General features: G+C 41.0%; 1 protein-coding gene across 1 annotated transcript in view; it reads left to right on the forward strand.

Moving 5' to 3' along the window:
- VSTM4 (V-set and transmembrane domain containing 4) overlaps positions 1-13,400 on the forward strand; it is a 110,287-nt gene that overhangs the window by 61,226 nt on the left and 35,661 nt on the right. The window contains exon 5 of the mRNA XM_045842128.1: positions 8,637-8,670. Within this exon, the coding sequence (XP_045698084.1) occupies positions 8,637-8,670 (34 nt within the window). The remainder of the gene's footprint in view (positions 1-8,636; positions 8,671-13,400) is intronic.

Genomic DNA, 13,400 nt, shown 5'->3' on the forward strand with positions numbered 1-13,400 from the left:
AATAGTCTCTGGAGGGTAGGGGTTACTTCTTCCTTAAATGCTTTGTGGAATTCTCCTGTGAAACCATCTGGTCCAGGGCTTTTGTATGTTGGGAGTTTTTTGATTACTGCTTAAATTTCTTTTGCTGTTATTGGTCTGTTCAGGCTTTCTACTTCTCCTTCATTGAGTTTTGAAAGATTATATTTTTGTAGAAATTTGTCCATTTCACCTAGGTTTTCAAATTTCTTGGCATACAGTTCTTCATAGTAATTTCTTACAATCCTTTGTATTTCTGTGGTATCAGTTGTACTCTCTCCTCTTTCATTTCTGATTGTGTTTATTTGGGTCTTCTCTCTTTTTTTCTTGATGAGTCTGCTTAAAGGATTTTTGATTTTGTTTATCTTTTCAAAGAACCAGCTCCTAGATTCATTGATCCTTAGAATTGTGCTTTTAGTCTCTATGTCATTTAATTCTTCTCTGATCTTGGTTATTTCCTTCCTTCTACTTGCTCTGGGCTGTCTTTGTTGTTGTTTTTTGAGTTCTTGTAGATGTAGGGTTAGGTTGTTTGCTTGAAATGTTTTTATCTTTTTTAAGTAGTTCTGTATCACTATGAACTTCCCCCTCAAGACTGCCTTAGCTGTGTCCCATAAGTTTTGGTTTGATGTGAGTTCCTTTTTGTTTGTTTCCAGAAACCTTTTGATTTCTTCCCTAATTTAATTCTTGACCCATTCATTGTTTCATAGCACGCTATTTAATCTCCATGATTTTGAGTGGTTTGGATTTTTTTCCTTGTGGCTGGTTTCCAGTTTCAGTCTCTTGTGATCCGAGAAAATGCTTGGTATGATTTCAATTTTCTGAATTTGTTGAGGCTTGTTTTGTGTCCTATCATGTAGTCTGTCTTTGAAAATGTTCCATGTACATTGGAAAGGAATGTGTATTTAGCTTCTTTGGGATAGAGGGCCCTGTATATATCAGTTAAGTCCATTTCATCTAGGGTATTGTTCAATGCCACAATATCTTTGTTGATATTTTGTGTGGAAGATCTGTCCATTTTTGACAGTGGGGTGTTAAATTCCCTCACTATAATTGTTGTTCCTGTCAATATCTTTCTTGAAGTCCTCTAAGATTTTCTTTATGTATTTGGGTGTTCTTATGTTGGATACATATATATTTACAATATTTATGTCTTGGTGGATTCTTCCCTTGAGTATTATGAAATGACCTTCTGGGTCTCTCTTTATGGCCCTTTTTTTGAAGTCTATTTTTTCTGATGTGAGTATTGCTACCCAGCTTTTTTTTTCCTGTCTGTTTGTTTGGAAAATTTGTTTCCAGCCCTTCACTTTCAGTCTGTGCAGGTCTTTTATCCTGATGTGGGTCTCCTGTAGGCAGCATATGTGTAGGTCATGTTTTCTTATCCATTCAGCTATTCTATGTCTTTTGATTGGAGCATTTCGTCCATTTATGTTTAAGGTTATTATTGATAGGTACTTATTCATTGCCATTTATGTACGTGTGTTCCTCACTCTCTCTCTCTTTTCCTTCTTTTCCTTAAAGCATTCCCTTTAGCATCTCTTGCAGAGCTGGTTTGGTGGAGGTGCATTTTTTTAGACTTCTTTTGTCTAAGAAGCCCTTTATTTGGCCTTTTATCTTGATTGGGAGCCTTGCTGGGTAAAGTAGCCTTTGTTGCAGACCTCTGGTTTTTATTACTTGGAATGTTTCTTGCCATTCTCTTCTGGCTTGGAGCCTTTCCATTGAGAAGTCAGCTGCTAACCTTTTTGGGGCTCCCTTGTATATTACGTCCTGTTTCTGCCTTGCTGCCTTTAAGATTCTCTCTTTGTCTTGGAATTTTGCCATTTTAATTATGATGTGTCTTGAGGTGGGCCTGTTTGGGATTCTCTTGATAAGGACTCTCTGTGTTTCCTGGATTTGTGTGACTTTTTCTCTCATCAAATTAGGGAAGTTTCCTGTCGTTACTTTTTCACACAGGCTTGCTATCTCTTGCTCTTCTTCTTCTCCTTCTGGTACCCATCTTACATGGTCATTATTATGTGTCATATTGTACTGCACTTCCCTTATTCCCTCTTCATTCTTTCTGAGCTTCCTCCTTTTCTTGCTCTTTCTGGGTGTTTTTTTCTACTTTGTACTCCAGTTCATTGATCCAATCTTCTGCTTCATCAATCCTGCTTTTCATTCCTTCTACTGTGTTCTTCAGTTCAGAAATTGTATTCTTCATTTCCTCTTGGCCCTTGTTCATAGTTTCTATTTCCTTTTTCATGCTGATATAGTTTTCAGTGAGTTCATTGTAGCTTCTCTGTAGTTTCTGGTAGCTCATTGTGAGCTCATTGAACTTCCTGATAATCATTGCTTTGAACTCAATATCTGAAAGTTGAGTTGCCTGTATTTCATTTAGTGTTCTTTCTGAGGCTTCCTCCTTTCCCTTCATTTGGGGATTGTTTCTTTGTCTTCTCATTGTTCATGAGACTCTTCTTGTTAGCCTCTGTTTCTTAAATTGATCTGTTCTGGTACCCTGTGTTTATGGTGTGAACCTCTGTGGTAGAATATCTGTGAGAATCAGTGGTGCAGTCTCCTTGGGGTATCCTGGTGTTCACAGCTTCCCCCTACTCTTTTTTGTGATGGGTTGGAGGAGTAAGGCAGAATGGATTAAGATCGTATTCTATGATATTTACAGTAGCAGGCCGTAGAGAAGAAATGGGAGATCCTTTGGCTACATATAGTGTTATCTGTGATTTTCCACCCCAGGAGCCATGTTTTAGAAAGGATGCAAAGAAGATAAGACTCTTCTTGGGGGGAAAAGGATTGTTAGTTGGATCTAGAAAGCTGTGAGGTTGTGGGAGGTCAGATTCTGAGGTAGGGGGGGAATAAAGAATAGTGAATAGGAGTAGTGTATAAAAGAATAGAGATAACCCCTACAATAATAGAGTTCAGGAAATTGTGAAGTGGGCTGAGATCTAGGAGGGGTGTTGTGTAGTATTTACAATTGTATGAAATAGGTCTTATTTACAGTAATATTAAAGCAACAATAATGTGGCTGAATCTATGAGATCTAGATAACAAGAATAAGGAGTATAGAACCTTGAGAGGTGTACTAATGGAACACAAATGAAGGACAGTAAGTTAGCAATACACTGTGAATGAGATAACAGGGGCAACCTATCAAACGACAGTGTAATCAGCCAAGAAAAGAAGATTATACAGAAGGAAAAAGACTACCAAAATACTATTTGGTACTATTTGGCTGAGGGGTGATTGGAATGCTTTTCAGTAGTCCCAGTCAAAACTCAGTCTCTGTGTACTGTCCCCAGGGCTAGCTGTGTGCTCCCCCCAGAGCTGATCTGATGCCTTCCCGCAGGACCCTGGGTATGGGTATAGGCGCTCCCAAGCACGCTCTCCAGAGCTCATTGCCACAGTCTCCTGGGCTCCAGGCCCCGCACAGTGCCTGTGTCTTTTCCGGGTTCATGGTGTAAGCTCCAGGGATCGCAAGGGGTCATGCTCTTCCCCCAATTTCACTGCCACGGGTTCTATGTTCTCGTGAAGCACTCGCCTGTTTTCCAGGTTCACAGTGTGAGAGTCGGGAATCCCAAAAGGGCGTGTGCTTCCCCGAGTTCACCACCACAGGCTCCAGAAACCCGAGAATGCCCATGCCCTTTCCTTGTTCAGGGCTGTGGATCTGGGTCTTCCACACAGCCACACTCTCACCAGGTTGGGGGTGCAGGCTCATGGCCAGGCCACACTTGGTCGTGCAGGCTGAGGCACTCACTTTTCCCAGGGCTATGCATGGGTGCTCGCAGCCCCTATGTGATTGTCTCTCAGTCTCCCCTCACTGTGCCTTCAAGCAACAAGGCCTCCCCTGGTGCTGCTCAATCCTTGTTGTCCAGGGAGGGAGCAGAACTCTGCTCTCCCAGGTACCCTGAGGCAGACCCAGAAGCACTGGCCCTGGGAGCTGCAACCTCCCTGGTCCCCGTGCTGATCCCTGGGCCCTTATTGTCCTGAAGCAGTCTCCTTAGTGTCTGGTTTTTCAATGTCTGCTATAATTTTTGATGTCCTGTTTTCATAAATGTTGAGATATTGTTGGCCCCTTGCTCTGTTCCTCCACAGATAGGCCAGTTTTCCTTCATTATGTTTTTAAATAAAGTTTTCAATTTGTTGGTCTTCCTCTTCTCCTTCTGGCATCCCTATGACTCAGATGTTGGAACATTAAAAGTTGTCCTGGAGGTTCCTAAGTCTCGCCTCATTTCTTTGAATTCTTGTTTTTCGATTCTGTTCTGGTTGAATGTTTCTTTCTTCCTTCTGGTCCAAACCATTGATTTGAGTCTTGGTTTCCTTCCCTTCATTGTTGGCTCCCTGTACATTTTCCTTTATTTCACTTTTTATAGCCTTTCACTTTTTCCTGGTTTTGTGACCAAACTCAACCAGTTCTGTGAGGATCCTGATTATCAGTGTTTTGAATTGTGCATCTCATAGGTTAGCTATGTCTTTGGTGCTTAGTTGTATTTTTTACTGGAGCTTTGATCTGTTCTTTCATTTGAGCCATTTTTTTTTTTTTTGTTCAGCTTGCCTGTTATGTAGTAAGGGGTGGAGCCTTAGGCATTCATCATCAGCACCTCACTGAATTGTGGTGCTGTGTCTGGGGGAGAGGTCAGAAAAGGAACAGTGCCACTTGCTTAGCTCTTGGCTGGCTTTCAGTCACTTCCTCCTGTACTCACAAGCAAATTGGGCTCTTCTGGTGCTAATTCCCAGGTGGGTGCATTTGTGTATGTTCTAGGACCCTGTGGGTCTCTCCAACGAACTCTTCTGTGAGTCTGAGAGTTTTTCCCGCTGCTGCACCCCCCCCCCCCGAGATTTTTTCAATCAGAGGTTTTGAGGCTTTATTTCCCCATGCTAGTACCCTGGGTTGTATGATCTATCTCGCTCCTCAGTTCCTTCTGGTTTATATGCATGCAGATGTGGAACTACCCACTCTGCCAGCTGCTGCCTCACCAGGTTTGCCAGCCACCACCTAGCCTGAGTCCTCTCCACCCCAGCTGCCCATCTCCACCCCTCCTACTGGTTTGGATGACTGTTCCTTCTTTAACTCCTTGTTTGTCAGACTTTCATAAAATTCAATTTCTGGCAGTTCTGGTTGGTTTTTGTTTTTAAACTTGTTTTTGTCCTTCTTTGGTTGTGTGAGGAGGCACAGTGTATCTACCTACACCTCCATCTTGGCTGGAAGTCTTGAGCTTTTATATTCAATTCACTTACCCAACAGAATTTTATTACTTTAGTACATTTTTTTTTGTTTTGAAAGTCCTTTATTGATTACCCTGTTATAATTCTCTGTGAAATAATGTGTACAAAATTTAAATTCAATTTTTATTTTCTTATTTCATAAGTCTCTTGGTTTTAAATTTTTTCTGGATTAAGTATTACTATTGAACAATGAGTAATATTTGGAAAATGAGTATAAAATTAATCAAAACCACATACATACAAAATTTAGATAAATAATTAATAACCATAAGAAGTAAAATGTTATTAGAAATGTATTTTATTAAAATGGATTTTTATTTTACTTCATATACACTGTATAAATTTTATATAAATTTTGTTAGTGATAAACTTCAGGCTCAGTTTTTTTTCCTATTTTTCTAATGGATATTAGCTCTGAAATACCTCATTCAATATAAAAAGAGGAAGGGATAGATGAAAAATTTTTTTAAGTACATTTTATTGATTATGCTACTATAATTGTCCCAATCTTTTTCTCATGTGTTTATCTTCTGCTCCAAATCATTGATTTGAGTCCTGGTTTCCTTCCTGTCACTGTTGCTTCCCTGTATATTTTCTTTTATTTCACTTTGCATAGCCTTCACTTCTTCCTCCATTTTGTGACCATACTCAACCATTTCTGTGAGCATCCTTACTACCAGTGTTTTGAACTCTGCATCTAATGGGTTGGCTATCTGTTCGTCACTTAGTTGTATTTTGAAATTTTGATCTGTTCCTTCATTTGGGCCTTATTTCTTTGTCTTGGCACACCTGTAACATTGTAAGGGTTGGAGCCTTAGGTATTCACCAGGGCAGGGCAATCTATGTTGCTGTGTTTTGGTGCTGTCTGTGGGGGAAGGGTCTGGTAGGGAACAATGTCACTTGCTTGGCTCTCAGGCCACTTTCAGTCACTTCCCTTGCTACCCACAATCAAATTGGGCCCTTCTGGTGCTGATTCCTAGGTTGGTAGGTTTGTATACATTCTAGGGTGCTGTGGGTCTCTCCAGTGAACTCTCTTGTGAGGCTGGGGGTTTCTCCTGCCTCCTCAACCCCCACAGGTTTTTTCAGTCAGAGGTGTTGAGGCTTCTTTGCATCACTGGAACCTTGGGTTGCTTGGTCTGTTCTACTGCCCAGATGTTCCTCCTGGTTTAGCTGCATGCAAATGAGGGGCCACCAGTTGCTGCCTTGCTGTGTCTCTTCTCTGCTACTCCTACCAGTCTGAATGAATGTTTTTCTTTAACTCCTTGGTTGTGAGACTTCCATATAACTTGATTTTCTGGCAGTTCTGGTTGTTTTTTGTTTTTAAATTTGTTGTTGTCCTTTTTTGTTGTTGTTGTTGTGGGAAGAGGCAAAGTGTATCTATCTATCTATGCCTTCAACATGGCCCAAAGTTCTGGATGAAGTATTCTTACGCCACTCAGTACTTTAAACTGTCTCCAGTTACAAGTCAAAAGTCATAGTGATTTATCATGGAAAATGATTTTTAATACTCTACCAGCTGACAACTGGACCAGGTCATTATTCAGTCCCTGTTGAAAGCGAAATATTGGAAACCTCCTCCTAGTGAAAGGTTTAATGGCCCAATCATGGCATTCATCTCCTCAACACTGGCACCAATATTTCAAATCATCTCTCATTTGATGCCCACTAGTTTTTTTCCCCAGAACAGGTCTCTATAGTATCAATATAAGTCAGGGTAGGTGAGGGCTATGCCTGGATTGAAGTAAAAAGGGTGATGTGGCAGAGGAGGGAGGAAAGAAATAGAGCCTGACCTCAGGTATGTTTGAGGAGAAAGAATTGTTAGGAAAGGTGAGAATCTAGAAATAGATTTTCTCAGAACTGCCCTTTCTAAGAATGCCTAGGGTCTACAAGCCCCAGGGTATACAAAGCACCAATCTATATAATATGCTTAAAATAGTGCCAGGAATTTATTAAGTTCTTAATTCTATTAACTATGACCTTATTATTGTTGTATCTATAAACTATGTGATACATAGTACTGAATTGGAATATGGCAAATGAAATACAGAGAGAGTTTAGGCACTTAGAGGCATTTGGTCCAGATAAACCTGAAAAAGCCCCCTTTAAAGCTGAGGTACTCTCATCCTGGTCTGGAACCTGAATTGGTCACCTTCTTGACAGATCACTCCAAATGTGTAATTTAAAACGACATTTTATTTTCTCATAATTTTGCAGATCAGCTGTTTGGGCTGGGCTCAGCTGAGCTGTTCTGGGCTCAACTGGAGACACTCACTCATGCAGCTTCAGTTCAATGGTCAATCAGCTGGGGCCTGCTTTAGGGCCTCAACTGAGATGACTTGCAACTGTTCTATGTGGTCTCATTGTCCAGTTGGCTAACCAGGCTTGTGGTAGCAGAAGAATTCCCTGCAAGAAGGGAGGGAGGGAAGAAGAAGAAGAGGAGGAGGAAGAGGAGGGAGGGGGTGCAGGGAGGGTAGTAAAGGTCAGTGCAGGGTAGGGTTTGAGAGGAGAAGGGGAGAGGGAGAGGGGGAGAGAGAGAGAGAGAGAGAGAGCGAGCGAGAGAGCGAGAGCGCGCGCATGTGTGCTCAAACCTCAGGACACAGGAGCCTTTTATGTCTCTGCTTGGCTAATGTTTCATTGATCCCAGCATGCTATGTGGCCAAGCCCAGAGTCAGTGTGGGAGGGTGTTACACATAGGTGCGGAAAGGTACAGGAAGGTGTGATTACACAATCTATCACACAACCCCAAGGCCCTGTGGCTGCTTCAGTTCTACTTCTATTTGAGGTGAGCTCAACTGTGAGGTTAGATAGGGCACTTGTTAGGATAACTGCCTAGGCATTCTTATGTTTCCTCTACAAGTAGAATCTTGTTTTTCTCAAGGAGAGCTACTGTGGTAGATATCTTGCCCTAAGACTATTCTTCCAGGGATATCTGTCAGACCTGGAAGAGCATTGATTAGAGAATGGAAACCCATTTTATAAAGAAGAATGTCTTAAGTGGAAACAGGTGACCCCAAGAAGGTTTTTTCATCATTAAGGCTAAGCTCATAAGTTGGGTGACTTACTCCTGGACCCTTCAAGCTAGAAGACAACTCTTCCTAGCAAAAAAAAAAACCCAAAAACAAAACAAAAGAAAAAAAACAAAAACCCAACAATATTTTGGGTAAGGTAACCAGGAAGTCTGGGTGTCTGGCTTCATGCCTGGCTTGATGCAGTGTGGAACAACAGCAAATTCCTGAGGTATCCATGCTTTGACTCTGCTGTTCTTGTCCAAAGAGAAGTATGAAAGTCTTGAGAAGTGGCTTGAACAAACACCTGGTCAACATTTGGGCAACCTATGTCTTCTGTTAATTCCTGGAGCATATATGTCTAAAGTAGCATCTATTTACTGTCTTCTATTTTTCTTTTAACAGCGAGACATTGTTTGGTGAAATGCCCTCAGAACAGGTAGGAATATTTTTCCTTTTTTCAAAAAATTATTGCTATTTTACGTTCTTTTGATATTACCAAAAATTGTTTAAATTTGTATCTTGACTTAAAGGCCTACACGTTAGTTCACAAATTGGCCTAAAAATGTGTGATACCCCTGCATATGTTTGCATATTTCTAGACTCCATGCTCTGGCTATCACTCCCAGAGGATCCAGAAAACAGGTGGTTCCTGATGGCCCAACATGCATGCTGGAGGAGGCTTGGCACCTGCTCCTGAAGGATGGTTCTCCCTTTTAGAAAGAGGCTGGCAATCAGACTGAACCACTTTGATGCCTCATGACCACAATCACTCCTAATCTTTTTCCGACAATGCTTACTTATCCTATGGCCCTCTGCAAAATGCAGCCATTAGTAATATATGTGTTAAGATGCTAGCCTTTTAGCTGGTGGAACACACCTCACAGGTAACATAAGAGTTATGGTAAATATTGCAATCTTTTAGTGTTTAAAAATGTGAGATTTTTGATCCAGACAAGACAGCATAGGTCAGTTTGTCCCTGCTCTTCTCTGCTAAACACAGCTCTAAACCTTGGAAATAACATGAGACAACCAAAGGAGGACTCTGAAAGTTGGTTAAAAGAAAATTATGAAAGCCAAAGACAAAGAAAAGAATCTTAAAAGCAACCAGGGAGAAGCAATGTATTACCTACAGGGTAACACAAATTTGAATGACAGTGCATTTTTTATCTGAATTTATGGAGGGCAGAAAGAAATTGAATCACTTTTTTTCAAATAGAAAAAAGAAAAACCCTGTCAACCACAAATTCTGTATCCAGCAAAATTATCCTTTAAGAAAAAGGGGAAATAAAGACATTCGCAGATGAAGGGAAAACTAAAAGAATTTGTCAGTATCAGACCTACTTTAAAAGAAATTCTTGAAATAGCAGAGAAAATCGTAGTGTTAGGAAGGAAAAAGGAATAATAGAACATAAATACGGGTACCTAAGTAGACTTTTTTTCCTCATGAGTTTTAAAAATAATATTTGATGATTAAAACAAAAATTATAAAATCATCTGATACTCAACAACATTGTTATTTGAAAATAAAATGACCTAAATAGCAGTGTGGTTTACATACTTCACTCAAAGTGATAAAATGTTGGTACCAGTGGACTGTGTAAGTCACATATATATATATATAAGGTGACTTCAGTATCCCAGTTCTTCAACAAGATATGTCTGAGAGAGAACATCAAAGTAGTTGTCACCTCTCCTGCTGCAATCCTCCACTGAACTCTGAGAAAAAGAAAGCCCATCCTAGAAGCCAGACACCAGAGGATGAGCCCCTTTCTCTCTCAGCCTTTCTGCTACTCTGTTCCCACCCCTAGCCTTTCATTGCCTTCTTTTCCTGGGACATTTTTCCATTTAGCTGGAGTTAATGGCACCCATGTGTTGCTTGGTTATGGTTGGGGAAAGCATAATTCTCCTTGAAGCAACACGCATATCCAGTAAATGGAGAGCATCCAAAGGATAAGAAAAGATATACTGTGCAAACAGTAATAATATGAGAGGTTATAACTAAATTATATAATTTAAGACAAAAATATTGTAAGAGACAAAGAAAGAAGTTTCATAATTATAAAGGGTCTAAATATCAGGGAAATATAACAATTATAAATCTATATGGAACTAACAACAGAGCCTCAAATACATGATTGCTGGTGGGAATGTTAAATGGTGTAGCCACATTGGAAAACAGTTTGTTAGTTTCTTAAACATTAAACATAAACTTATCATATGACCCAGCAATTCCACTCATAGGAATCTACCCAAGGAAATGAGAGTATATGTCATCATAAAGACATATACGCAATTGCTCATAGCTGCCTTATTCATAATAACCAGAAGCTGGAAAAATCCTAAACATATTCATCAATTGGTATATAGATAAATGAAATTTAGTACATTCATTCAATGAAATACTATTTGATAATAAAAAGTAACAATCTGCTGATATACTACACCATGGGTTAACCTCAAAAACATTTAGCTAAGTGAAAGATTCAGATGTAAAAAATTACATATTGGATGATTCTGTTTGTTTGAAATGTCCAGAAAAGGTACATCTGTAGAGGCAGAAAGTAGATTAGTATTTGGTTAGAGCTGAAGGTGGAAATAGGAATTAACTATAAACAGGCTAGAGGGAACTTTTGGGGGATGACAGAAATGTTCTAAAACTGTTGTAGTAATGATTGCACAGTTTTATAAATACACTAAAAATTATTGAATTGTACACTTATGGTCAGTCAACTTTATAGTGAGTAAGTCATGCCCCAATAAAGCTACTTGCTTCTTTTTTAGAGCATATGCCCCCATAAGGCATTACATATGGTGATAGCTGGGGGTCAGAGGCTGTGGAGAGCCAGCCTGCACTGTTTCTTAGGATTTGTTTGTTGCAATCTAGGGTCTGGCCTTTCTATACTGGCATATGGTACAAGGCATTTGGGCCTGCTTCCCTCCCCTCCCAGGCCTTCCCTTCACTTGCTCTACTCTGAGCTGGTGCTGACCAAAGCTAGAAGTACAGGTCATCCATGCCTGGCAGGCACTGGAGTTGGTTCTCCTCAGCCCTGGGATGCCTAGCAGAGGTCAGATATGATTGCAGTTCTGCTAAAATGCTGCCTCCCCTACGAGCTGGTGCTGTCAACAAGACTGGTTGGATCTCTGAGTTGAGCTTTCCCCGTGGGTATGTCTTCTGTTGGGCCAGCCCACATGTCTGCCTCTGGAAAGCCTTCCTTTACTCCACTGCACCCAACCTCCTGAAGGGGCCAGGTCTGCTCCCACATACATGGAAATGGGCAACTTACTGACTTCCATTTATCTTTCTGATTAGAATCTTATGCCAAATCACTAGATACAGCCCAGAATCCTTGTCATTGTACCTCACTAGTGACCAGGCCATCCTTTGCCTTTGACCTATCTTTGGCTTGTGTGCTCTGTCTCTGTAGCCCAAGCAGATGCTTCTGTCCCTGTCCTGCAAGGGGGCTTCCGGATCCTGGCTCATTAATCTGTGCTTTGTCAGTGGGAAACTGGGCCCCTGGAATCTCAAGACGGATGTCCTTCTCTGTCCTCAGACCACTTCCTCCTAAGGAAGAATGGGCAGAGAGCACAGGACCAGGGCAAGGTGCCAGGAATGGGAACACTCAGCAGGGGAGGGACCTTCATGAGGAGGTCACATACTGACACTGAGCCTGCATTCACTGAATGGGGATCTTGTCATGCAACTGAGCAGAACCTAGCAGCTCTGGAGAATCCTATGGTTTCTTGAAATAACTTCAAACAGAAGAGAATAAGTCTCATCTTGAATTTGTGTCATCCATGAAGTGGGAAGTTGCCCTGACCTTCAGGGATGGTATACCGTTTGTCTCCCATGGCAAAGTGCTATAGTGGAGCAGAAAGCCAGACTCAAGCAGGCCTCTCAGGGTCCTGAGACCTTTGAGACAGGCCCTCCTGAGAGAAAGCAGCTTTCAGATCAGCTCAACTGCATGGCATTTCTCCAAACAAAATGCCACCAGTTGCATGTCTGTGTGATGGGCTCCCACACCATGACACATCTCTTTAGTGGATTCAGATGCCTTCCTTCCTGTAGGTCATGTACAAAGAAACTGTCAAGAGAATGGGCAAGGGTACAGGAAAGGCAATTCCCAGCTAGTGCATTTCCTGACCTTTTACTGGACCTCTCCTTATGGGTTTGAGATAACAAAGTATTTGCAAATGGGAGAAATTAAACTAGACATTATATTACCTGTGCCAATAGCAGCTACAACTGAAATTATCCAAGCTTTCTTCATTTTTTCTGGTGCATACACTTTCTCAAGGATAAACAAGGACAGAGACTATTTATATGCTGGATAAATTATAGGCACAGTTTTACTCTGGTTTATGAGCTTAGTTTAAACTAAAGTGTTTTGCAGTCTTTTCAGAACCATCAAAAATTTTTAAACATACACCAACAATCAAAGTATGAGATTTAATTAGTACTGACTTGTGCAGGATATTAGAGTGAAGACAGACTTATGATTTTAAAAAGAATCTAAAGATATGTGCTCTGAACTTAGATATGTAACTATTGGCTTTATTTGTATAGTAGTGAATAATATTAGTGTTACAAACACTTATTCCTTCTGTGAAAGGTATCTGCTATGATGGTTCAAAGCTCTGGGGCCAGGCTGCCTGAGTTCGAATCCAGGCTCAGCCACTGTATGCCTTTGAGTAGTTTTTCAATTCCTCTGGTAAGGTGGGGATAATGATAGCCCTAGTGCATAGCATTGTTGGAAGGATTAAATGAGTCAGTGTCTGGTAAATGGTGAGATCTATGTAAATGGTTCTATTATTATTCAGTCAGTACTTATGAGTGAGTCTACTAAGTAGGACAGCTTATAAGGCCCTTAAAGCAAGGATGAAATAACACAAAGTCCATGCCTTTGAAGTCTGCATCAAATAGGAGACCCAAAGAGGCAAAATTGTGGCACTACCCTTGGGATGCCGACAGAGCTGTCATGGGCACCCAGAGTAGGTATTCCTAACCTCATCTCAGACATCTATAGGTGGTAGGACAGGCTTACAGGAGGTGAATGTGGGCCAAGTCATGAAGGATGAGTACGCGTGTTCTAGTCGAAGAGGACTGGGGAGGGCAGATGCAGAGATAGGGGAAAGAAGCATAGCAAATAAAAGGCTGGGGGCTGGAGG

Source organism: Phyllostomus hastatus, unplaced genomic scaffold (assembly GCF_019186645.2).
Source record: "Phyllostomus hastatus isolate PE091 unplaced genomic scaffold, TTU_PhHast_1.1 phas_contig_38, whole genome shotgun sequence".
In the NCBI taxonomy this organism is placed as follows: Eukaryota; Metazoa; Chordata; class Mammalia; order Chiroptera; family Phyllostomidae; genus Phyllostomus; species Phyllostomus hastatus.